We start from the raw sequence: 23,066 nt of genomic DNA, 5'->3' as shown, positions 1-23,066 counted from the left end.
CTGTAGGGCAGAGACACCCCCGTGCCCTTCGAGCATCGCTGCTGCTCCTGGCCAGAGGCTGCCAAGGGAGAGCCCAGCCCCCGGAAGGTAATTGCATGGAGATCTGTCCTACCTGGTCACCTGCAGGTCTCTTCTCGCTGTTAGCGCCCTGCAGAAGCCCCGCCTCTTCGGGAAGTTTATCTGACTTAACTTCAACTACAATCTCGTCTTTACGGGCATCTGGCCTGGTGCTAGGGGGAGGGAGGTGACAGTTTTCAGAGACGTTTGAGGTACCTGAGCGCCTACAGGCTGAGGTGCGGGAATCTGGGCCCTTTGGCTGATTGCTCCGGACTCCCAGAGGGCGGAAGGAAAAGGAGTCAGAGCAAAATCCAACTATGGTGGGAACCCAGGCCGAGGGAAGCTTTCAACGACTCCAGCCTCTACCAGCAGGAGGTGCTGTAGGGGAAGGGGCAGGAGCCCTGGGATAGCTGCCAAGCTCAGTGCTGCTGGAGTGTGGTCACACGAGGGCTTGCTGGCTGATGGCAAAACTCAGCTGTGGCTCCCTACAGTGCCTGCTTCAGGAGGCAGTGCCGGGAGCCTTTGCTGCTGGGAAGCTCTTGGCTACTCTACATCCAGGCCTCCCCCCGGCATGAGAAAGGCAGTGAGGCATCCTAGCCCTTCCGAGGGGGGTGGGGGGCAGAGCAAGCTGCCTGAATGGGATGAGATGGGAAGCGTGAATGATTTGGTGCGTCTTTGAGCCAAGCCCTTGCTAGCTGGGAGGTGGGGGAGCGCTGGAAGGGTGTGGCTGGGGCACAAGCTGTGCTTACATGTCCTGCTTCCCGGTGCGGTTGCAGGGGATCTTGCCTTTCTTGTGCAGGAAGTAGAGCACGGCGCCGAGCACGGCGATCACCAGGATGCACACGATGACTGCCACGATGATCACGCCCTTGCTCTCCTGGGTCTTTTGCTCTGCTCGCAACAGACAGGTGCTGTTACTGCCTGACCCCACGGCTTCCCTGAGAGACGCCCGTCACCTGCCACTCGCCGCGGTAGTGGGCAGCACGCTTACCTCTCCCCAGGCTGCATCGGAAGGGCATTGAACGGGCAGGGGGTTGCTGGGGGGCACCAGGAAGAGAAGGGGGATGCATGCAGCAGAGCTAGCAGAATGCACTGGGAGAGCTCTCGGGTTCTGTTCCTGGCCCTGCTGTTGGCTTGCTGGGGGGTAACAATATGGGACGCAACGAATGGATGTTTGTAACGTGCTGTGTATTAAGCAGCATCTCCAGTAATGGGAGAGCCCCTCCTGTTGACGGAGGTCATGTCTTCCCTGACGCACAGCCGTTGTGCTGCTGAGTAGTGTGCCACGTATCAACAAGCCGTCAGTGACTTCGGGTCCTAAGGCTCGATGCGACTTGGCCTCCTAAGTGCTTAAGCCGCTTTTGAAAGTGGGCCTTAAGCAAATCTAAAATCACCCAGCATCTAAAATAAAGTGTCTAAAACCTCGGTCAGGTCGGAAACACTTTGCTGATATGGAAGCACTTCTCATCCAAATACTGGGTTTTAGGCTCTAATTTAGACCTCCCTCTGCAGCATCTGCCACCCACCCAGTGCCACGGACCGAGGGCAAGAGATCCCAGCTGAGTGAAGGTCAAAGAGTGGGGAGGAAACTAGGGGAAGAATGGCCTGAAGGAGTCACGTGCTCGTGCCTGTTTCTGGGGTGTAACGTGAATGTTGCACTCTGCAAACGGTGGGGGACACACAACCATCAACACAGCTGTAGGCAGAGGGGAAGGCTGGGAGTGGGTGCCTGGAGGCCACAAGAAGGGGTGCGAGGAGCTCACACGATGAAAGCAGGCCGGGGGTGTCAAGAGGAAAGGGACCAGCTGGGAGGCAGGGGGTCCTGTGGGGCACAGTAGCTACTGACCTTTCTTGATGGGTTCCGCTAGAATGCCAATAAAGAATGGAGAGAGAGTGCTGAATGAGGCCCATTCCTCCCGGAGGTGGGAAGGCTCTGGGCAGACATTCACCCCATTGGCTCCGGGACTTAACCGCCCACCCCGGTGCCCCAGGGCAGCTCACAGGGTCTGAAGTTTAGAACTAGGTGCCCATGGCATCTCTCCATACCAGGACACCAAGGGGTGACTTGAGGGGATGCGGCTGCTGTTCCCCATCCATCCCCATCTTCAAGGGGCCCGGGCAGCACTGCTGGGCCATTCTGGGCTCTTAGTCTCATCCCTTCCCTTCCACAGGGGGTACTTAATGTGTGGGTGAGATCTCGTTCCTCTGACCACTGCAGGGGCCATTATTCAGCACTTTCCCTGGGGACGCTTACCGGTAGTGTTGCCAATAGGAGGAGGTGACGTAGTTGTCGTCCCTGTAATGAAGATAGACATTGGCTGGTTGATTTGATTTCCTCCCCTCTCTGGAAAGCTGGGAGTGAGTTAGCATGAAGGGTGCCCCCAGCAGCATCCCACCAGCTAGAGGGAGACTTCAGCCTTGAACCATCTGTCTGTGCACAGTGTGTCATTGAAACGCCAGGGGCTGGAGCGGGCGAGCATTCCCTGCCCCTGGGCAGCCTTGCAGACGTGCTCATTGGCTTTCCCCAGCCAGTTACAGATTCACCCGTGTGCACAGTACCTCTCCCGCCACAGGGACCCAGGGCTAACGATAACGAGATGATGAATCATCTTTTGGACCTCCACTTTCTAGGACCTCAATGTTCAACACAGACGCCACTAACAAATCGTGCTGAGAACGGATCACGCAGCGTAGGCTACAGCTAAGCAGCTGGGCTTACTCTCCAGCCCAGAGAGACATGGGGAAGAAACATGAAGGAGACTCTACATTTGGAAATTATTAGCCAGCACATGGGAAAGGTCAGTGAGTGTTAAGTGAATTCAAGCTGCCCTCCCTGAAGCCAGGCCAACGGCCATCAGCAACTGGCCTCAGAATTCCCCTCCGTCCTTTGGCAGCTCAGATCGGAGAGCTGTGTGCATTCAGCATCCTACCTGCTGATTTGAAGGACACGAATAAGCATTGACTGCTCAGTCTTCCCCATAGCCCTGCCCAGCCTCTCTTCTAGCTTTTGCATTCTCAACAGTGCCGTTAATTAAATTAAGTTCTGACTGCCCAGTCTCTGCTGTTAATCGGGCCTGAGCTCCAATCAAAGCCAGCAGCTCTTCGGTTCAGGGCTGAACTTGCAAATTAGGAAAATCACTACTTTACAATGAACCCTCTTCCCCCCGCCCTGACCCCACATGCCTCTTTCACAGTCACTTTTCAAGTAGAACCGAGCTTTAAATCTTACAGTTCAGTCTGTCACCTCTCCTTAGCTCACCCTTTGGCGTGAGGCAACCAAGGAAATATTGTAACCCCTTTGGGGCAGGGAATGTCACTTTGTGCAGCACCTAGCACATTGGGGCCCTGATCCTGGACTGTGGTGCACAGCAGCTCCAGTAATAACCTATGGAGACTTTGTAAACACTAACTCTAGAATTCACGTTTTGCCCTTATGGAAGAATTTGTAGATGGGAGCTTCATACCCTGCAAAGTGGACTTGGCTTTTAGATTTGTAATCCACAGGGAACTGAACCCAGAGCAAATGCTTAAGAACCAACACGTTCTTCCATCAGTGCAGCAAGAGACCAGGGAAATAAATTTAATCCTACCATTGAAGAAAGATTCTCTCCACATGTCTGATTCTCTTCACAAAGCTGAGCTCTCTTCAAGTGAAAACAGCTATGAGTGAGAACTCCTTGTTACCTACTTACTCCGGCCTTTTGAGGACACAGTGGGTTTGTGCTACAATCGGAGTACTTTTCCTACTAGTTGTAAATAGAGAGTAAGTGGCCCTCCCTGTTATGGTATTAGTGATCTCTTTTCTATGTACATTTAGGTTCACGGCAGAGAGGAAAACTTGACTTTTACAAAGAGACGGAAAAGTTCCTCCTCCATTAGCAATTCAGGTCTTGTCAATCCTGCTTTCCCTGGACCCGTCGTCTCTCCTGACTGGCCATGTTAGGTGACGTTGGCGCACGTGAATAGTCAAAGGGAGTACTCATGTACTGAGAATCAGGTCTTGGGAGGTGCTGAGTATCCTCAACTCCCATTGACATGAATGTGAGTAGAGGATGCTCAGCACTTGACAGGATTAGGCCTTGACAGAAAGAGGAAGAGATTATTATTAAGATTTTAAAAATGGCAGAGAAGCTCAGAACTTCAGCAAAATCAGACCAAGCCAGACCAGCTACTCCTGAAATGTCTCAAGTGGAACCATCATCATGGACAGGGGGAGGTGGGTGCTGTCTGTCTTTCTCCATCACCGTCAGAGTTTTTCTCTCCAAAAATATTTGGGGCAGAATTTTCTGATTTTTGAAAATTCGAGGGACCCAGCAGGTAGAAACACTTTCATTTTATGTGCCCTGTCACTTCTTTCTCCAAAAACCAAAGCTTTGTTTAAAAAATTGAAATTGCTGATATTTTGACAAAACACGTATTACTTTTTTTTAAAACCAGCTCTGATCCTGAAGAAGGGCCCAATTCTCATTTACACTGAGGCCCATTTATACCCTGCCACTGAGGCATGAATGACCATCAGGCCTGGAGAATGTAAAGCCCCTTTGCAGATCCCCTATTCTATCCATCTTTGGGTGAACCGTGACTCTTTTCACAGGCAGGCTGAGCGCTATTGGGGTTGTGTGGGCCCGTGCATTGAAGGCTACATGACTTGTCTGATGCTCTTGGTATCTTGTGTATTTTGTTTTTAATCAGAAATTAAAAAAAAAAATCATTAAGAAAAAATGGTCTCTCTGTTTTGTGAATTAAAGCAGGAGGGGAGGACTCCAGTCTGGTCTGGAGTGAGAAAAGGGGATTTCCCGCATGGGATGCTTCCCCCGTCAAGGTGGCCAGGAGACTTACTCAGCTGCAGCGTAATGTGAAGACTGCTAGTGCCCAGCTTGTTGGTGGCCATGCAGGTGACTCCTGACTGCAGCAGTTCTGGGGTGACCTGGACGGTCAAGTTGCTGATGATGTGGTGATGGTCTATGTGGTTTTGGACCTGGGGGGAGATGGAAGAGAATGAGGGATGCCGCTCAGGAGGGGAAGAAGTGATTGCTAGCCCATGGGTTCCCAACCAGGGCCTACGACTGCCCTCCCTAGTTGGGGGTTCCCCAAAAATATGTAACAGGAGACGCCTGAATGGAAGAGGTCAAGAACCACTGCCGAGCCCCCAGGTCCATTCCCTGCACCGCATCCGGCGGGTGGATCTCACCGTTCCATTGATGCTCCACGTGATCGTGGGCTCAGGGAGGGCAGTAGCTCTGCACATCAGGGTCACCAGCTCATTCTGTTTCACGGGCACCAGGGAATCCTTGGGACTGATCTGTGGCTTTGCTATGGGGGAGGAAGAAACACAAAGCAGAGGTGTCAGCGTGGCCTGGGACAGATGGGACAATTTCCTGCAGTGTCCTTGGGAGACTGTATTGGATTACGTTTTTGTATCTTTGGGGCCCCATTGTAATCGATGAACAGTTTGTCTTATTGTGGGCCGGAATTGCGTGCAACCTCCTGAGGGGAGATGTGACAGCGGGGTGTGTGTGTGTGTGTTTCAGAGGACTATACTGAACAATGGGTCAGGCAAGAAGAGTGTCTGGGAACAAAATGTGTTTAGTGCTTTTCCTGGGGGAGCTTGGGGGGAATGCAAATTCCCCACCTCTGGTTCTGCAAAACCGCAGCCTTTTGAAGCTCCATCCTGTGAAGTGAGCCATTGTCTGCTGATCACCTAGTACACAAAGCCAAGATCAAAGCCCAAGACGTACAAAGGAATGACTGAGCTATTTATGGTTGTCTGGAATCTGAGATGCTATGAACTTGTAACGGTGGGGAAAACCCAGGTGTGGGGTTTGACGAACCTGAGGCTGCAATTGGGATGACCTCTGCATAGAGGCTCTTTGCTTGTTTGTAATCGATTTTCTCTGTTATGCTTTCACCTTAAGAATAAATGTGCTTGCTTAGAAAGAGCTGTGCACAGACTTGTGACTACTGGCAATGACAGCTGTTCATAGTCTCTATCGAGGAAGCAAAGCATGGACTGTGCCCTATTCAGGCACTCTGGCTTGCTGGGAATAAACTGCAGCCTGGAAAAACTCAGGAGGAAAAACCTGGAAAAGTCAGGAGGGAGAGAAATGCGAGTCTCTGCCCAAGAGAGGTGACAACTGAGGAGCCAGGAGCCTAGAGTGAGTGCCCTCAAGGGCCCATGGAGGGGGAAATACAGGTGCAATTGTCCAGCACTGTGACATGGGCTCCCTGCAGCCATCTGACCAGGTGAGGGGAGATGCACCACGCCCTTCAGGATGTTGGGAGGTTGCGTCTCTCATCTCTCTGCCCGCTCATTCCTCCCAGGGACCAGCAGGGCTGGGGTGGAAGCAGTCGGGTGTGGGCTGTGTGTACCACGAGGGCAATTCCATGGGCTCCTTGCTGGATTCTCCCCCCCCCCCCCCGAAGCTGTCCCCTCCCAGCCTGTGCAGGAAGGGGGGGCAGGGATATGGCGGTGGCTGGCTCTTACCGTGCACGGCGACGTACACCTGCTTGGAGCGGGAGAGCCCTGGCACCCCAGCCACAGACACTTCGCAGCTGTAGTTGCCGGAAGATTCGAGGGTGACGTTGCTCAGTTTCAGTTGTTTTCCGTGCCCCAGTAGTTTCCCCTTCTGGAACAGGAAACGAGCAGGCTAGTGTCTGACTGCTGTGGCCCCGCCTCTTGCCCGGGAGCAGCACATGGCTGAGGGAGCAGCTGGGTCTTCCCAAGCTTTCCAGCTCCACTCAAAGCCCTGCTGTTGGAGGTCAGGGAGAGACTCTCACCCCCTTGGGGTTAGCGGGCAGGGAATGTCCTGCCCCGGGGTGAGTATTAATGAGGTTTCATCTAGCTCTGCAGGTCACTGGAGCACAGCCAAGGCCTCTCCTGCACTGTGCCCAGGTCCCAGCGCCGCTTTGGAAGGGGAGCACTGTGCCATTGTCTGGGAGCAGCCGTCCGCATTGTTTGTTACCTTTTCCTTCTTCCACCGCAACTCCAAGGGCTTGGAGCCTCTGGCGTCACAGGTCAGGGCTAAGCCTTCTCCCTGCTGCAGCTGGATGGGCCCCTCAGGGGTTATCTTGAGCCCTTCGAGGTCTAGGGAGAGGGCAAGCGTGGGGATGAGACGTGGCGCCCTTCGTGTGGCCTAGGGCTTGCTGTCTCTGGTACAGAACAGAAGCTGGTTCCCAGGAGCCAGCCCGGAGCATGGACACAGGCTGGCTCTGGGTGGAGGCAGCCGGAAGCGGCCATTCTCAAATGCCACCTCCCCCCCACTGGGGAACCGCTCGTCCGGTCAGCTGGGGTCACGGGGCCCTGAGTCGCCAGCCCATCGTGCTGGATGGGGGCGGGTGGTGGGCAGGCAGCACAGCACAGATTCATGTGGAGCTCAATGGGAGAAGGGCTGGGACAGCACAGGGCCCAGGGGAACCTCCCCGCCTTCCTCCCCGGCCCTTCCTTACAGTTCACAGATAGCTCCGCCGTGGCTTCCAGGCTCGCCATGGAGTCGAGGTCGAAAGTCCGGCACAGGTATCGGCCGCTGTCCTCCTTCTTGACCTTCCGCAGGATCAGCACCCCGTTACTGGAGGTTAGGTCTTTCTCCTCAGCCTGGGCACCCTCCTGAGGGGCACAGGGCAGATGGGAGTGAGGGTACGTGGGCACACGCGTGGCTCGCCTTTGCACCGGGAGCAGGGGGGAGCTGCTGCTGGTTTGCGGCCCCGTAGTCCATTCCCCTGCCCTGGGCTGGGCTGGAACTGGTGCCCTAGTGTGTGTGTGGGGGGGGGGCAGGGAGGTGCCAGGCTCTGCCTCCCATCTCCTGATCAAGCCCACTCTGCGTGGGGCGGGGCTGGAACCGGTGCCCTGGCACAGAGATTATCCCTTTCCTTGAGCCATCCACCCCTCGGCAACAGATTCCCAGACTGGGGCAGGTCCAGGTGTAGCAAGTGTGTGGAACCCGCAGCCCTCCCACCAGCGCAGGAAGGGTGAGGACCCCGGTGTACCGGGGAGCACAGAGACAGCATGGGGGGAGCTCAGACAGGGACTGTCAGGCAGCCCCATATTCAAGGCACACTCTGTCAGCCCCTGGGCATCCAGAGCCAGCCTGCCCCAGCCAGCTGCCCTGCCCCTTTGCTCACCTGCACTTTCAGCAGGTTGTACTCAGGCGGGGGGTTCCCGTCCCCCTCGCAGTGCAGCGTCACCTCGTCCCCCTCCCGCACCTGCGGCTGGGGAGAGCGTATCACCAGACTTAGCTTCTCCGTGGAATCTGGGGTGCAGAGAGAGAGAGAGACGTGAAGAGCCTCAGCTCAGCCGGGACCGTGGGGCGGACAGACCAGGGGTCCTTGAGAAACTAGCAAGAGGCAAACAGGAGAGGGGGAATCTGATAGACGGGGCGCTGCTCTGGCTGGAGAGCAGAGTGACTCCACCTATATCCACGCTCAGAAGTGTGAGGGGCCAAGACTTGAGCAGATGCCACCTGTTGCCATGCACCTCCGGCAACACCTGGAGCTGGGGGGTGGATCACTGCAGGCCCCCGCTACCATCCCCATGCAGAGCAACAGCCGTACGGCGTTCAGGCGGGGCCATGGAAGTTACAGCATCAACCCTGCAGCACAGGGAGTGTTATTGCCAGTAGGGAGAGTCACTCCCCTTCCCTTGGGCTGGCCGGGCCCTGGCTGATCAGTCCCAGACTCACAGAACACGGTGACGTTGACCTTCTCGGACACGGCAGTCTGGTCGGCCCCCAGCAGGCAGTAGCTGACCGCGCAGTGGAAGCGGGACTGGCGGTCCTCACGGCTCACGCGGGCAAAGAGGGTGCTGCTCACCGTGTACAGCCCGCTGGACTCCTTGATGAGGGTGGAGAGGATGCTGATTTCTGCTGGGCGAAAGCAGGTGATGGGGGCAGTGCCAAGAAGGATTAGGCACCTGCAGACCCTGTTGGCTCCAAAGCCACCCCTGCGCCCCTGACTCTAGGATCCAGCCCTTGGAAGGAAGGAATGGGGATGCACAAGCTTCTCGACCCCTGGGCTGAGCAGGATTGCTGTGAGCTTCTCGCAACTGTGCCCATGGGCACTCCGTTGCTGTGAGCTTCCTTGCAGCAGGATACAGGATTATCCTGAGCATTGTGGTCCTGGAATTGCCTTGGCAGGCCCCTTACCCCAGCTCCCCAGGGCTGGCCTCACCAGGCTACAACGTACCTAAGCAGCCCAAGGAGAAGGAGCTGGTCCCAAAACTTACTTGTGTCATCCTGCCACAGGGGGCTTCCATTCTTGTACCATGTGATGTTGGGGGCCGGAAAGCCGTTCTTGCTGATGCACACTGCGATCTGAGACAGCAAAGGGAGCGCTTGGTGCTGAAAACCTCCAGTGCCCCCTAGTACCCCCCAACACACAGCACATGGTGCAGCTTGCACCTGGACAAGGCAGTTAGGATTCCCCCCACCCCTGCTCGCACTGTGAGCTTCTTGCCAGTAGTGTCCCACCTTCTTCTGGGTGCCTGCCAGCCTTGTGAGCATAGGTGTCGGGGCGGGGCTTGGGGCGGGTTGAGTATCCACAGATGCCGGACAAGTTGGCATCTATGATTGTGAGCTTCCCCCCCAGCAGTGCTCTGGCCCCTTTGGTGCTAGCCAGGCTCTGTGTGGCGCAGCTGGCTCCCCTCACCTTTGGGATCTCCTTACTCGTCACTGGGATGCCCGCGTCGTTCACCTGAATCTCAGGAGGCTCCGGGGTTTCTGGAAAAGAGCAGCATGCCAGGCAGGGGTTTGGTGCCAGGTGGACCGAGAGGGAGGGGAAAGGCAAAGTCCCCAGCCCCTCCCCAGGCCGAGCCAGCACCACGGAAGGGGGAACTAGACCCAGCCCTTGTTCTCAACACCCTGAGCCTGTTCCCGCCTTCCCACTGCACAGGTAGGCGTTGCGACCAGCGAGGGCAGCATGGCTGGTCCTACAGGGCATGTCACATGCCCGGGGAATGGCAGCAGGGGTTGGAGCGGGCAGCAGCATCTCTCTCACTAATGCCCACGCCTTGTGAACTATGGCATGGGGAGAGCCATGCACACGCTGCCCTGCCCTAGGCTCCCGGCTTAAATCAGCCTCCAAACCTCCGTGCCCCTGGGCAAAGCCCTGGCAGGGGCAGGCAGCCCTGATGGGAAAGGAGCATGTCAGCTTGTCTGGTGTCCCTGAGCAGCAGCATCCAGAGCAGGGGCTTGGGCCGAGATGCCAATCAGAGGCTGTCGCCCTGCCCCTCTTTCTCCCCTTCTTCCCCCGGTTCTGGGCCCAGTGGCACTCACTGTAAATATGGAGCTTGGTCCGGTTCTCGCCCACCCCTAAGCTGCCCGCCCCGACCTGGCACACAAAGGTCCTGGCGTCCTGCAGGGTCACCCTGCTGATGGTGAGGGTAAAGTCATCCTCCATGGCCACCCGGCCCTTGTACTCCGTGTCCACCTCAAAGACCTGGCCACGGACCATATAGTAGATCTTCGTCCGGCTGCGTTTGTCGATCTAAAGAGGGGAACGAGAACTAGAGGGACTCGCCACTCCAGCCCAGGACCCATCAGCTGCTGGGCCCGCTTTGTGCCACTGGGTGGCGGTGGAGGCTTTTGTTAGCACAGCGCCAAGGTGGCTGGGACACTGGCGTGTGGGGAGGGATCTCCTCCAGGGGCCAGGCGGGGAGAGGGGCAAGACCGTCTCGCTCTGACTAGGACCCCCCACCGCCAGCCTTCGCCAGGCTAGCAACTAAGCTGCTCTAGGGCTCTTATTCCCCTAAAACCCTCCCATGGGAGTCCCTCCTTTCTGCCCCCCGCCTACATCTTCCAGTGTCCCCTGCTTCTGCCCCATCGCTGTCCCCCCTGACCTTTCCCGCTGGGGGCCCCCGATCCTGCCCCGGCAGTCCCCCACCCCGGGCCCCCCTGCGGGTGCTGGTACTCACATAGAACCAGTTGATGTAGGCATAGTCGCTCGCCTCAGGGAGGGAGAAGTTGCATGGGATCCTGGCTGTCTGGCCCAACTCCACCTCCACCACCTCCAGCATGGAGACCTCCACCTTGCTGGCCCCACCTGCTGAGACAGGGCACAAGGTGAGGGGGGGGGGATGCCCCACAAACACTGTGCTTGAGGCAAGGGGGGGGCAGGAGAACGGATCCCCTTCCCCCCTCCCCACCCCCAGAGACAGACAAGACTCTACATGCCATTGGGGCCAAACAGCAAAATTGGCCCCTGAGGTGAGATGGGGGGAGTTGAAGCCCCCCAGCAAAGAGCAACAAGGGACAAACCTGCCCCCAGGAGCTGCCTCATCTGCTCCCCCCACCATGCTCTGGCACTCTTGGGGGCACCATGCCATGGCCTGGCGCACAGACCCCACTGCCCACAGCGGCGTGGCTCCTGTTTGCGAGATCCCTGTGCGAACACTGGCCTGCCTGCCAGTGCCCTGGAGTGAGCTCAGCACCCCTGGGGGCGCCCCAGGAGGAGAATGCTAGCTGAGTGCCAGAGTGGGGGGCAATTTCCAAGCACCGTACAAACCTTACCAGCCCTGTTTGACCCCAAACCAACCCAGGACCCCACCCCTGCAAGCCAGCACAGCCCCACACCTCCCAGGCACCCTCCACCCCCACCATACCATCCTCCCTACTCCCAGCTGCTAGACCTGCTCTGCTCCTGGTTACTCTCCGCACACCGCCCCAGATGGTTCCCATTAGGCAGCAGTCACTGCTACCATCCAGCTACCCTGCCATGTGCAGCCACGTCCCCAGCCCCCTCCCATTCCCATTTGTCGCCCCGGCCCTGCCCAAGCGGGTGGGCATGGGGTGGTGGGGGTCACTACTTACCCAGCGAGAGCTTGTTAACCCCAGCTGGGCCATCTCAGCCCTGCCTCTCCCCAAGCAGCTGAACACCTTTGTGGTCAAGACAATAGCAGCTGAGGCCACTAAACTCATCACAGAGTGTGGGGAACACTCTGCTTCCTTCCCCTCTCAGGGGCGCTGGCTCCGATCCAGCCCAGGCTGCAGGGCCTGGCTGCTGGGGGAGCGGGCTGGGGCACAGGCCTTTCCCCATGAGGGACCCAGCTGAGGCCAGGGGGAGCACAGCTGTCTGGGGCTGGGTGGGACAAATCTGGAAGGGCTCGGTCGCTTTCCCAATGGCACAGGTGGCCCCCCCTCCATAGTCTCCCCAGCCAGAGGGGCCCATGGCTGAATGGGGCCTGGAATCTGAGCTCCGGCCCTCCATGATACTCTCTCTGCCCCCTGCAGCTGGGTGTCCCCCCGCCCCCAGCACTGATCGAGTCAGGAGAATGGTCCCACAGGAGGGTGGGTGCAAAAAGCAGCTCCCCCCAACCCCCAGCGCGGGGAAGGCAGCTGAGCCCAGTAAGTCACTTTCCAGATGCCGATTAGAGCAGCACAGGTGGGGATTAGGCAATGAGCAGCACAAGGGGGACAGTTATATGGGGGGGGGGCGGTGCCCTGGCTGCCTTGCTCCTCCCCCCCCGCCCCCAGTTTCCCCCCATGTTCTGGGATGACTTCACTTCTGGGGCAGGATGTTGTGCTTGGCTGAGCGCGAGTCGGCGGCCGCAGCCCCTTTGTTAGGACATCTGCTGGGTCTGAGGTGGCCTGGCTGGCAGTGGGGACGGGGGGCATGCAGGGCATCCGGGATCATGACACACACCCCCCGTGGGGGAAATCCTGGCCTCCTAGTCACATCCGCAGCTTCATCCGGCCCCGGCAGGTGGAGGATCACTCGGGCCACCACTGCCTCAGGCCTGGGGAGCGAGGGGCCCGGGCTCTGGCCATGAAGAGGGGGGCTCCCGGTTGAGATGGCACCCATCAGCTCAGGGGGCTGAGACTGGCAGGAGGCAGCACCTGCCACAGCAGAGGGGGTCGTGCCCGGCCTAGCGTGGGCCATGGTGGAGGGAGGCTGCTGCATCCCACCCATGATGGAGGGGGCAGCATGGTTGTGTCTAAGCCGCTGTGGCCCTGGCTGCTCATGGAGCAACCGGCAAGAGGAATCACCAATCCACCCCCCATGTAAGCAGGGCTGGAACCCCTTGTTCGCCCCTCTGCCCTAGGTATATGGACCATTAACCCTGCTCCCCTACGGGGACACTGAGGCACACAGTGTGGGGAAGGGACTCACCCAAAGACAAGCAGGTGATCACTGGCAGGGCCAAGAGTAAAACCCAGGAGTCCTGATTCCCCATCTCCTGTACTAACCCCTGGATTTCACCCTTCTGGAATGGGGAACAGAACCCAGGTGTCCTGGCTCCTCCACCTCCAACTGTGAACCTACGCCCCCTCTCTGCCTCACAGCCAGCACCCAGGGGTCCTGGTTCCCAGCTGCACTACCAAGGAAATTCTACCGGCTTCCCCTGGGCGCAAAGCAGGGGGCTAGGCAGGGCATAGGTAGAGGATGGCAGGGAGGGGGTGTTATGCTAGGGGTCTGGGCAAGGACCAGATACAGCCTGAGGAACCGGTGGATGCCCACAGCCAATCCTGCCTCAGCCTTCCCCAGCACTGACTCTGATCTGCCGGGGAAGTGGCTGTGATCTGTGCCATCTGTTGCTTGCAGGACCTCAGCTTGTCTGATTAATCTGCCCAGCAAACAGAGCCCCCCTCTCCCATCCATGGCCTTTGTAGGGCAGGGAGAACCTCAGGGTCTGCACAGCGCCAAGCCCTGCAATTAACAAGAGATGAGAGGGCTCCCCTGCGGGGTGGGAGGGTCAGGGAAGAAGCTTGGAGAGGGTGGGCACAGCACCAGGAATCAGCCCAGCCTGCCCCACACAGCCAGGGTGCCCAGAGTGGGGGGTCACCCCACATTGCAAAGGGTCATGAAGGGCACCTGATATGAGTGAGGACAGCGACCGTGGGGAGCAGAGAGGGAGCCCCCTGCACCTCCAAACAATTGGGTCCTCAGAACGTCTATGGGGGGCTCCGGAGAGATTTCTCAGGTTCCAGCTGCCCATGATGCAGCCACCAGCTCACCCTTCACTGGGGAGAAGCCCCATGGCACCCGTGGGTCCAGTCTAAGCCCAGCTGCCCCTCCCAGGCAGCGACTAGGGCTGCACGTGGGACTCTCCCCAGCAGGGCCGAGCTGGTGCTCCCAGCCAGTGATGGATGGTGACAGCCAACGCAACCGGGATGAGCCAGCGATGCTGCTGCAGAGCCCGGCCCATGAGTCACGCCAACAGCAGCCCCCGACACGGGGGGGGGGCAGTGCCGAGCCTCCCCCCCAGCACGGCGCCCAGGTCGCCAGCTTGCTCAGCTTCCCAGAACCGACCGAAGCACATCTCTCAAAACTGGGTGTCTGGCAGGCTGGTGGCCACGAGGATTCAGCCAGCCACGGGCCCCCCACAGGCGAGAGACAGGCAGGCGTGGCCCCAGAGGGCTTGTCCACAGGTCACACCCTGTCTCCAAAGCCCCCCAGTTCAGAGCCCCCACCCCCAGGAGCAGAGACGAGAGGGCTGCAGGCAGGAGATACTCAGTGATTCACCGCTTTGGACCAGTCTGCTTTCCCCTGGCGTGAGGAGTCATCCTGAGCCCTGCTGCAGGGAGTGACCCACGTTCTTTAGCGAGGGGACCCCCAAATGCCAGCAATACCCTCCGTGAGATTGCACACCCCCCATCAGCCACGGGCTGGATCCCAGCTGGGAGGGGCTGCACCAGGCGGGATCCCAGCTGGGAGGGGCTGCACCAGGCGGGATCCCAGCTGGGAGTGGGCTGTGGTGCTGAGCGGAGGAGTGGTCATGGGGCAGTTACGGCAAGAGGCGAGCGCCCCCCTCTATAACACCACCCGCCCCTCCGGTGCTGGCCACGCGCCTGGCACAGGAAGTGGTTTCCAAATCTTGCCATGCAGCTCTAGACAGGAAGCGCCTTGTCCTGCACTGGCCCCAACACAAGGGACCTTTGTCCCAGCCCGGCCACTCACGTTTCCAGAGGGGGAGCTACGCACGGCGGCTGCTCTGAATGCAGGGGTTCCAGGGTGCCCTGGCCACAGCCTCGGGAGTTCATATGTGGGGGTTGGGACTCAGCAAGGGGGATGTGGGGTCACAGGGCGGGGGGAGAGCCAAAGGAACGCAGCCAGGGTGTGTGTGGGGGTTGCCGGTTATGAAGAGTGCCAGAGACGCATCTTAGGGCCAGAGGTCCCCAAGTGCCACAGTACAGGGGACACACCCGGGGGCTACACCCTGGGGGCTGGGGTCACAGAACAAGGGATGCCACCAGGGGGCCCAGCCAGGATATAGCAGGGGATGGGGTCACAGTGGAGGGGACGTAGAGGGGGCCACCCCCAATGGCTCCTAATTGAAGAGCGAGAACAAGGTCTTTGAAATCGCACCTGCTTGGAGTGAAACCTGCTAAGAGCAAACCCGAGTCTCCTGCCCGGGGCTGTGCCCCCTGCCTTTGGCACCTCCCATGCCAGGCCCTCATGTCCCGCACCACATCACCAGCATCAAACCACAGGATCCTAATGCTCTGGTCCAGGGCAGGGGGTTTCATCGCCCTGTGCCCCCCTAGAGGACTGGGACAGGAGAGCGTGGGGGTCATGAAGCCGCAGATAATCCCCCTGCAGGTCTCCCCCTGCCCCCATCTCCCGCTGGGCTTCATCCTGATCTGTGGAAGGGGACGGGAGGCTGGATAGAGCTCCCAGACCAGCCGCCTCTCTGCCCCCCAGAGCCACCTAATCCTGTCTCACTCTCTTCCCAGCTGGGGAGGGGGTCAGTAGGAAGGGCCCCAGGGAACACTTGCCCCTGGGGCTCCTGGAAATGGGGCCAGGCCTCTCCTGAGTACTGAAGGAAACCGCGGATAACAGGGCAAGGAACCCCTCCCCACCCCTGCACCTGGCAGCCACTTCGCCCCACAGGGCCATCAGTGCAGGATCTGGCCCAGATATGGGGCAGTGGCTTAGCCAAGTGGCTTTGGAGGTTGTGTCTAAGGGCAGACAACCCAGGAGCATTACAGACCAGCGGTGCCAGCTCCCATCCTGAGCGTCCCAGCACCGCTTGTCCCTCAGCAGGATCTCTCCCCAGTCACGCTAGCTGCCAGATCCCACCTGTCCAGGACTGCGTGTGCTCTGCCAGCCGCCCCCAGAGAGGAGAGCTGAACAAACAGGGCTGGACAAAAGGCCACCTGGCTCCCTGGAAATACCTCTTCTCCTCGAGCCTGCTTCACAGGGGTCTGGGACGTGAAGGCGACATCTCTCCAGGCAGATCAGCAGAGATCACACACCCTGAGGGAGGGGTAGGAGACGTTGGGAGGAGACAATGGAGCTACAGTATGCATCCTCCAAGCCTGGACCCCAAAGTCGCCACCCCTGTGGAAGGGGCTGACAAAGAGCAGGCAGGTGCTGGAGAACTCGCAGAGAGAGTGAGAGGCCCAGGCCAATGCTTATTGGACACACGGCTGGCTGAACAGCAGCTGTATTGATTTAAGCTCCCATGGAAAGAGATTAGCAAAGGGCACAGAGAGGGAGATTGGACAGGGTCCTGGGGCCGGGAAGCCAGAGAAGTGCTGTACCTGCAGGCGAAGGACATGACTAGCCCTGCCTGTATAGGGGAGAGAAGCCTTATTCGGAAGGCAAGGAGACAAGAAACCCCAAAGAGTCCAACGTGTGTGTAGAACAGGGAAGGGACAGGCGCGTGTTGCCTGGGGTCAGCGGGGGCCCCTAAGAAGGAGATGCCCATGTATGAACTGTGACAGGAATAGACAAGGGCGAAGCACAGGCTATTGACAAGGCAAGGACAAGGGGCTGGTTTGGGTGCCGTGAAGTTGGCCCTATAAAAAGGCCCTGCCCTCTTAAGGGGTAGCAAAGGGGAAGGCATGGGCCACAGTGAGATTGGAAAAAAAGAAGGGGGGTGTCTGGGGACTGGAGCATGCAGGAGACTGTCAGGGTAGACGGGGTGGGGATGACTGTGGACCCGGCAGGTGGTCAACCAGGCACCCAGAAGAGGGTGGTAGGAGTTGGAAGATAAAATGCTTAGGACGGAGGGGGCCCAGAGGGACACAGGAACTGCCACTGAAGCGAAGCAAGCTATGCTGGGAACTCAGGGCCTGAGGGAAAGGGGGCTGTGGGATCCTGTGGGGCAAGTGAAGGTGCTACAGGAGAAACGAGTAGCCACGGACCAGGCCCTGCCAATAGATGATGGAGACCCAGAGTACCAAAGGGAAAAGTTTAGGGTGCTGTGGAGGACCAGGATAATCTGGGTCTCCTAGTGGGTGAAGCAGAACAAGAGAGGGATGCCCTGCCGGCCCTGCTCAGGCAAATGCAGGGCAGGAGGCAGCTGCACTAACCCACCCCCAAGGCTTATAGGCTTGAGGGTGTGAAGATGATTTGAGGTGTCTGCTCCGCACAAGGCCTGAAGGGGTTAAGGTGGCGAGCTGGGCCAATTAACGGCCCAGGCTGCATCTGGAGGAGCAGCCAGGAAGCAGGGATTAATTAGGGAGGAGGTTCAGCTGGACAGGAACAGGGACAGGAGGGGCCTGTATAAAGCCCAGGAGCTGAATGCAGCTGGGGTCTATAGGGAAGTAGTTTGCAGTCATTTGCTGAGGGAAGGAAGGGGTGTTTGGTGCTACAAAGGAAACTAGCCTGCAGTGACTCCTTGCCAGGAGGGAGTTTGGGCTGGAAAATCCAGAACTGGGGGGGGAGCCAGAGAGGTAGGAAAGGCTCAGGGGAAAAAGCAGCCAGGGACAGAACAGTTCAGACCTTGGCTGTTGATCGGAGGGTCCCAGAGCTAGACCTTGGAGTAGAGGGTGAGCCTGGGTTCCCATGCCAGCCCCTGGGCAAGTCTCACAGAGCAGGCAATGGAGACTGGCCTGCTTGGGACAGTTAGCCCTAAAAGACCTTGCTACCCAGGACCACTGTGACCTGGCTGGAGGCCCAAGTCACAAAGAGGAAGCCACCACTCTTGGAGGTTAGGTCCATTAAAGGCTAGTGGCAGTTCTGGTCACCCCATCTCCAACCAGATCTATTAGAACTGGCAAAGGCACAGAGAAGGGCAACAAAATGATGAGGGGTCTGGAACAGCTTCCTGATAAGGAGAGAGAAGTAGCTCACGAAAGCTCATGCTCAAATAAATTGGTTAGTCTCTAAGGTGCCACAAATACTCCTTTTCTTTTTGCGAATACAGACTAACACGGCTGTTACTCTGAAACCAGTAAAAAGACTGGAACTGTTGAGCTTGGAATAGGGAGGACTAAGTGGGGATATGACAGAGGTCTGTGAAATCATGACGGAGCGAGTGACTAGGGAAGGGGTCTTTACTCCTTCACATAACACACGAACCAGGGGTCACCAATGAAATGAATAGGCAGCAGGTTTAAAATGCACACAAGGAAATACTTCTTAACTTCAGCACCTGGAAAGATAATGGAGCAAATATTTAAGCAACCAATTTGCAAACATCTAGATGATAATAAGGTGATCAGTAACTGTCAGCATAGATTTGTCAAGAACAAATAGTGTCAAACAAACATAATAGCTTTCTTTGACAGGGTAACAAGCCTTGTGGATAGGGGGGAAGCAGTAGACATGGTATATCTTGACTTTAGTAAAGCTTTTGATACTGTCTTGCATGACCTTCTCATAAACAAACTAGGGAAATGCAACCTAGATGGAGTTACTATAAGGTGGGTGCATAACTGGATGGAAAACTGTTCCCAGAGAGTAGTTATCAGTGGTTCACAGTCATGCTGGAAGGCATAATGAGTGGGGTCCCGCAGGGATCAGTTCTGGGTCCGGTTCTGTTCAATATCTTCATCAAGGATTTAGATAATGGCATAGAGAGTACATTTATAAAGTTTGTGGACGATACCAAGCTGGGAGGGGTTGCAAGTGCTTTGGAGGATAGGATTATAATTCAAAATGATCTGGAGAAATGGTCTGAAGTAAATAGGATGAAATTCAATAAGGACAAATGCAAAGTACTCCACTTAGGAAGGAACAATCAGTTGTAAACATACAAAATGGGAAATGACTGCCTAGGAAGGAGTACTGTGGAAAGGGATCTGGGGGTCATAGTGGACCACAAGCTAAATATGAGTCAACAGTGTAACACTTTGAGGGGGAAAGCAAACACCATTCTGGAATGTATTAGTAGGAGTGTTGTAAGCAAGACACGAGAAGTAATTCTTCCACTCTACTCTGCGCTGATTAGGCCTCAACTGAAGTATTGTGTCCAGTTCTGGGCACCACATTTCAGGAACGATATGGACAAATTGGAGATAGTCCAGAGAAGAGCAACAAAAATTATTAAAGGTCTAGAAACCATGACACATGAGGGAAGATTGAAAAAATTGGGTTTGTTTAGTCTGGAAAAGAGAAGACTGAGAAGGCACATAACAGTTTTCAAGTACATAAAGGGTTGCCTCAAGGATGAGGGAGAAAAAATGTTCTCCTTAACCTCTGAGGATAGAACAAGAAGCAATGGGCTTAAATTGCAGGAAAGGAGGTTTAGGTTGGACATTAGGGAAAAACGTCCTAACTGTCAGAGTGGTTAAGCACTGGAATAAATTGCCTAGGGAGGTTGTGGAATCTCCATCATTGAAGGCTTTTAAGAGCAGGTTGGACAAACACCTGTCAGGGATGGTCTAGATAATACTTAGTCCTGCCATGAGTGCAGGGGACTGGTCTAGATGACCTCTCAAGGTCCCTTCCAGTCCTATGATTCTTCATGCCATGCACAGTCAACCTGTGGAACGCATTGCCGGGGATGTGTGATGGCCAAAATTATAATGGGGTTCAAAAAAAAGAATTAGATCAGCGCCTGGAGGGTAAGTCCATCAATGGCTATTCGCCAAGATGGCCATGCTCTGGGTATCCCAAAGCCTCTGACTGCTAGAAGTTGGGACTGGACGACTGGGGTGGATCACTCAATAATTGCACTGTTCTGTTCATTCCCTCTGAAGCACTTGGCATTGGCCACTGTCACCAGTCAGGATCCTGGATGGACCATTGGTCTGACCCAGGGTGGCCATTCTTCCGTTATGTTCTAAGAGCAGCAGTTCCACTTCACTGTATTTCCCCCCGTCATTTCAGGAACCACCTACAAAACCGACCTGCCCTTTCAGAGGTAGCGCTAGCCCTCTGGGGGCCCTAGGCAGGAATATTTGGGGGCCCCCCACAACACATTCTAAAAAAGCAGATAAGGGGCCCCCTTGAGCTGCTTGGGGCCCTAAGAAATTGTGTCATGGGTTTATGCCCAGCACCGGCTCTGCTTCTGGTATTTAAACCCCTCTCTCTGCTCTGCTCCCTTTCCAGCTGCCTCCTCACGCAGTCTCAGGGCTGCAGACACAAGAGCTACCTTCTCCTCCCCGGCAGCCTCTGCGCTGCTGGCAGATTTGAAGTCTCAGCTGAGGCCATGTTCTCCCCTTCGCTGGCACCGCCCTGTGGGGCAAGGGGCACCAGCACAGCTCCATGCAGTGCCATAGGGTTACAGCTCATGCTGGGGTGCCCTATGCAACACAGCAGGATTGTGGGAGGGACGAAAGCCCGTCGGAGACCGCAGCATGGCCCTTTGGGGGGGCAATGCCCCAGTGTGACAGCAGTCCCAGGCCCCCTGGCCTCCTCCCCGCTGGTGAAAAGCAGCGAGAAGGAAACCGAGTCAGGGAGCTCCTGGTGACTCAAGCAAGCGGCACAATGACTGGGTCTCTGCGGCCAGAGTGGGGGGTGACTGAATCCTGATGTCACCAGCCCCCTGCTGCCCACGGGATCCAGAGAGCTCAGGGAAAGGGCAAGCATGAATGGGGCATTATGTCCACAGCAGAGAGCACAGGCCCGGGGACAGCCAGCTCAGACAGCACAAGTGTGGGGGCTGCCCTAGTCACCCACCAGCCTGGCACTAGGGCCCTGGGCTGTTGGGGGCAGTACAGCCTCTTCACCCTCTGTCTCCAACACCTACCCTGGCATTAGGGGGGAATGCAGCCCCCTCATACCCATTGGTGCTCCCCCTCTGAGCCTGGTGCTAGGGACTAAACGACAGCAGTAAATTCCCAGGATTAGATGGTATTCATCCCAGAGTTCTGAAAGAAATCAAAGATGAAATTGCAGAACTACTAACTGTGGTATGTAACCTATTGCTTTAATCAACCTCTGCACCTAATGTGGAGGACAGCTAATGTGACACCAATTTTTAAAAGGGCTCCAGAGGTGATCCTCGCAATTACAGGCCGATAAGCCCAACTTCATTACCAGGCAAACTGGTTGAAGCTATAGTAAAGAACAGAATTACTAGACACATAGATGAACCCGATTTGTTGGGGAAGAGTCAGCATGGCTTTTGTAAAGGGAAATCACGCTTCACCAATCTTCTAAAATACTTTGAGGGAGTCAGCAAGCATCTGGACAAGACTGATCCAATGGATATAGTATACTTGGATTTTCAGAAAGCTCTTGACAAGGTCCCTCACCAAAGGCTCTTAAGCAAAGTAAGTTGTTATGGGATAAGAAGGAAGGTCCTCTCATTGATCAGTAACTAGTTAAAAGACAGAAAACAAAGGGTACGAATAAATGGTCAGTTTTCAGAATGGAGAGAGGTCAATAGTGATGTCCCCCAGGGATCTGTATCAGGACCAGTGCTGTTCAACGTATTCATAACTGAGCTGGAAAAGGGGGTAAACAGTGAGGTGGCGAAACTTGAAAACAAAACAAAATTACGCAAGTTAGTTAAGTCCAAAGTAGACTGCAAAGAGTTACAAAGGGATCTCACAAAACTGGGTGACTGGGCAAGAAAATGGCAGGTGAAATTCAATGTTGATAAATGCAGAGTAATGCACGTTGGAAAACAATCCCAACTACACACACAAAATGGTGGGGTCTAAGTTAGCTGTTACCACACAAGAAAGAGATCTTAGCGTCAATGCGGATAGTTCTCTGAAAACATCCACTCAATGTGCAGCAGCAGTCAAAAAAGCAAACAGAATGTTAGGAACCGTTAGGAAAGGGATAGACAATAAAACAGAAAATATCATATAAATCCATAGTACGCCCACACCTTGAATACTGCGTACAGTTCTGGTCACCCCATCTCAAAAAAGATCTATTAGAATTGGAAAAGGTACAGAGAAGGGCAACAAAAATAATTAAGGATATGGAACAGCTTCCGTGTGTGGAGAGATTAAAAGGAGTGGGACCGTTCAGCTTGCAAAGGAGACGACTAAGAAGGGCTATGACAGAGGTCTATAAAATCGCGACTGGTCTGGAGAAGTGAGTAAGGAGGCATTCTTTCCTCCTACGCACCACAAGAAGCAGGGGTCACCCAATGAAATTCATAGGCGGCAGGTTTAAAACAAACAAAAGGACATTCTTCTTCGCACAACACACACTTAGCCTGTGGAATTCATTGCCAAGGGATGCTGTGAGGGCAAAAGTATAACAGGGTTCAAAAAAGAAGTAGATAAGTCCATGGTGGATAGGGTCCATCAATGTCTCTTAGCCAGGATGGTCAGGGATGCAACCCCATGCTCTGGGTGTCCCTCAGCCTCTGACTGCCTGAAGCTGGGAGTGGACAACAGGGGATGGATCACTTGAGAATTGCCCTGCTCTGTTCATTCCCTCTGAAGGACCTGGCTTTGGCCACTGCCGGAAGACAGGATCCTGGGCTAGACGGACCACTGGGATGACCCAGTCTGGCTGCTCTTCTCTTCTAACGTACTAAAAACCTGCGAGGCAACTGGGCCTGTTGCCTGGCATATGGCTTTGTGCCCAGGCTGTGTAGTTGGCTGCAAGGCCTTGCCCTGCTTCCCCACCCTATCCCCTGGGACTGGCAAGTTCCTCCCCCACCCCACCCCAGTCTGGCAGGAGTTTCAAAGCCCCCGAGTGGGTCTTTCTCTTCCTCGACTTTCTACAGCTGCCAAACAAATGGGGGCGAAAGGCAGGCAGCCTGGGGCAACCCATGGGAATGCACCCTCAGCCCATGCTGGAGGGGCAAGGGAGAAATTAACAACCCAAAATTGGTGTGTCCTATATCAGGCACCAGCGATGGCCAGATAATGAGGGGATGGGCTATTCCACCCATCACTGCCTTTGCGGGGCCTTAAGGGAAGAGACTTGTGGGGAAA

The 23,066-nt window shown here is 56.1% G+C and overlaps 1 protein-coding gene across 5 annotated transcripts in view; it reads right to left on the bottom strand.

The window, feature by feature from the left end:
• MCAM (melanoma cell adhesion molecule) overlaps positions 1-23,066 on the bottom strand; it is a 35,753-nt gene that overhangs the window by 2,804 nt on the left and 9,883 nt on the right. Inside the window, exons 2-16 of one of the 5 annotated variants that reach the window (XM_048827724.2) lie at positions 10,961-11,088; positions 10,323-10,533; positions 9,697-9,767; positions 9,275-9,362; positions 8,733-8,915; positions 8,176-8,303; positions 7,504-7,660; positions 7,020-7,141; positions 6,542-6,683; positions 5,249-5,370; positions 4,897-5,035; positions 2,312-2,353; positions 1,904-1,921; positions 807-948; positions 113-230 (exon numbers count right to left, since the gene is read on the bottom strand). In XM_048827724.2, coding sequence (XP_048683681.1) covers positions 113-230; positions 807-948; positions 1,904-1,921; positions 2,312-2,353; positions 4,897-5,035; positions 5,249-5,370; positions 6,542-6,683; positions 7,020-7,141; positions 7,504-7,660; positions 8,176-8,303; positions 8,733-8,915; positions 9,275-9,362; positions 9,697-9,767; positions 10,323-10,533; positions 10,961-11,088 — 1,811 coding nt within the window. Of the gene's footprint in view, positions 1-112; positions 231-806; positions 949-1,903; positions 1,922-2,311; positions 2,354-4,896; positions 5,036-5,248; positions 5,371-6,541; positions 6,684-7,019; positions 7,142-7,503; positions 7,661-8,175; positions 8,304-8,732; positions 8,916-9,274; positions 9,363-9,696; positions 9,768-10,322; positions 10,534-10,960; positions 11,092-23,066 lie in introns of all 5 variants that reach the window. The other 4 variants (XM_048827722.2, XM_048827723.2, XM_048827726.2 and 1 more) reach the window with 4 other exon arrangements.

This window comes from Caretta caretta, chromosome 22, assembly GCF_965140235.1.
Source record: "Caretta caretta isolate rCarCar2 chromosome 22, rCarCar1.hap1, whole genome shotgun sequence".
Taxonomy (NCBI): domain Eukaryota; kingdom Metazoa; phylum Chordata; order Testudines; family Cheloniidae; genus Caretta; species Caretta caretta.
The sequence above is the reverse complement of the archived record's forward strand: the minus strand, read 5'-3'. Positions and strand labels throughout refer to the sequence as shown.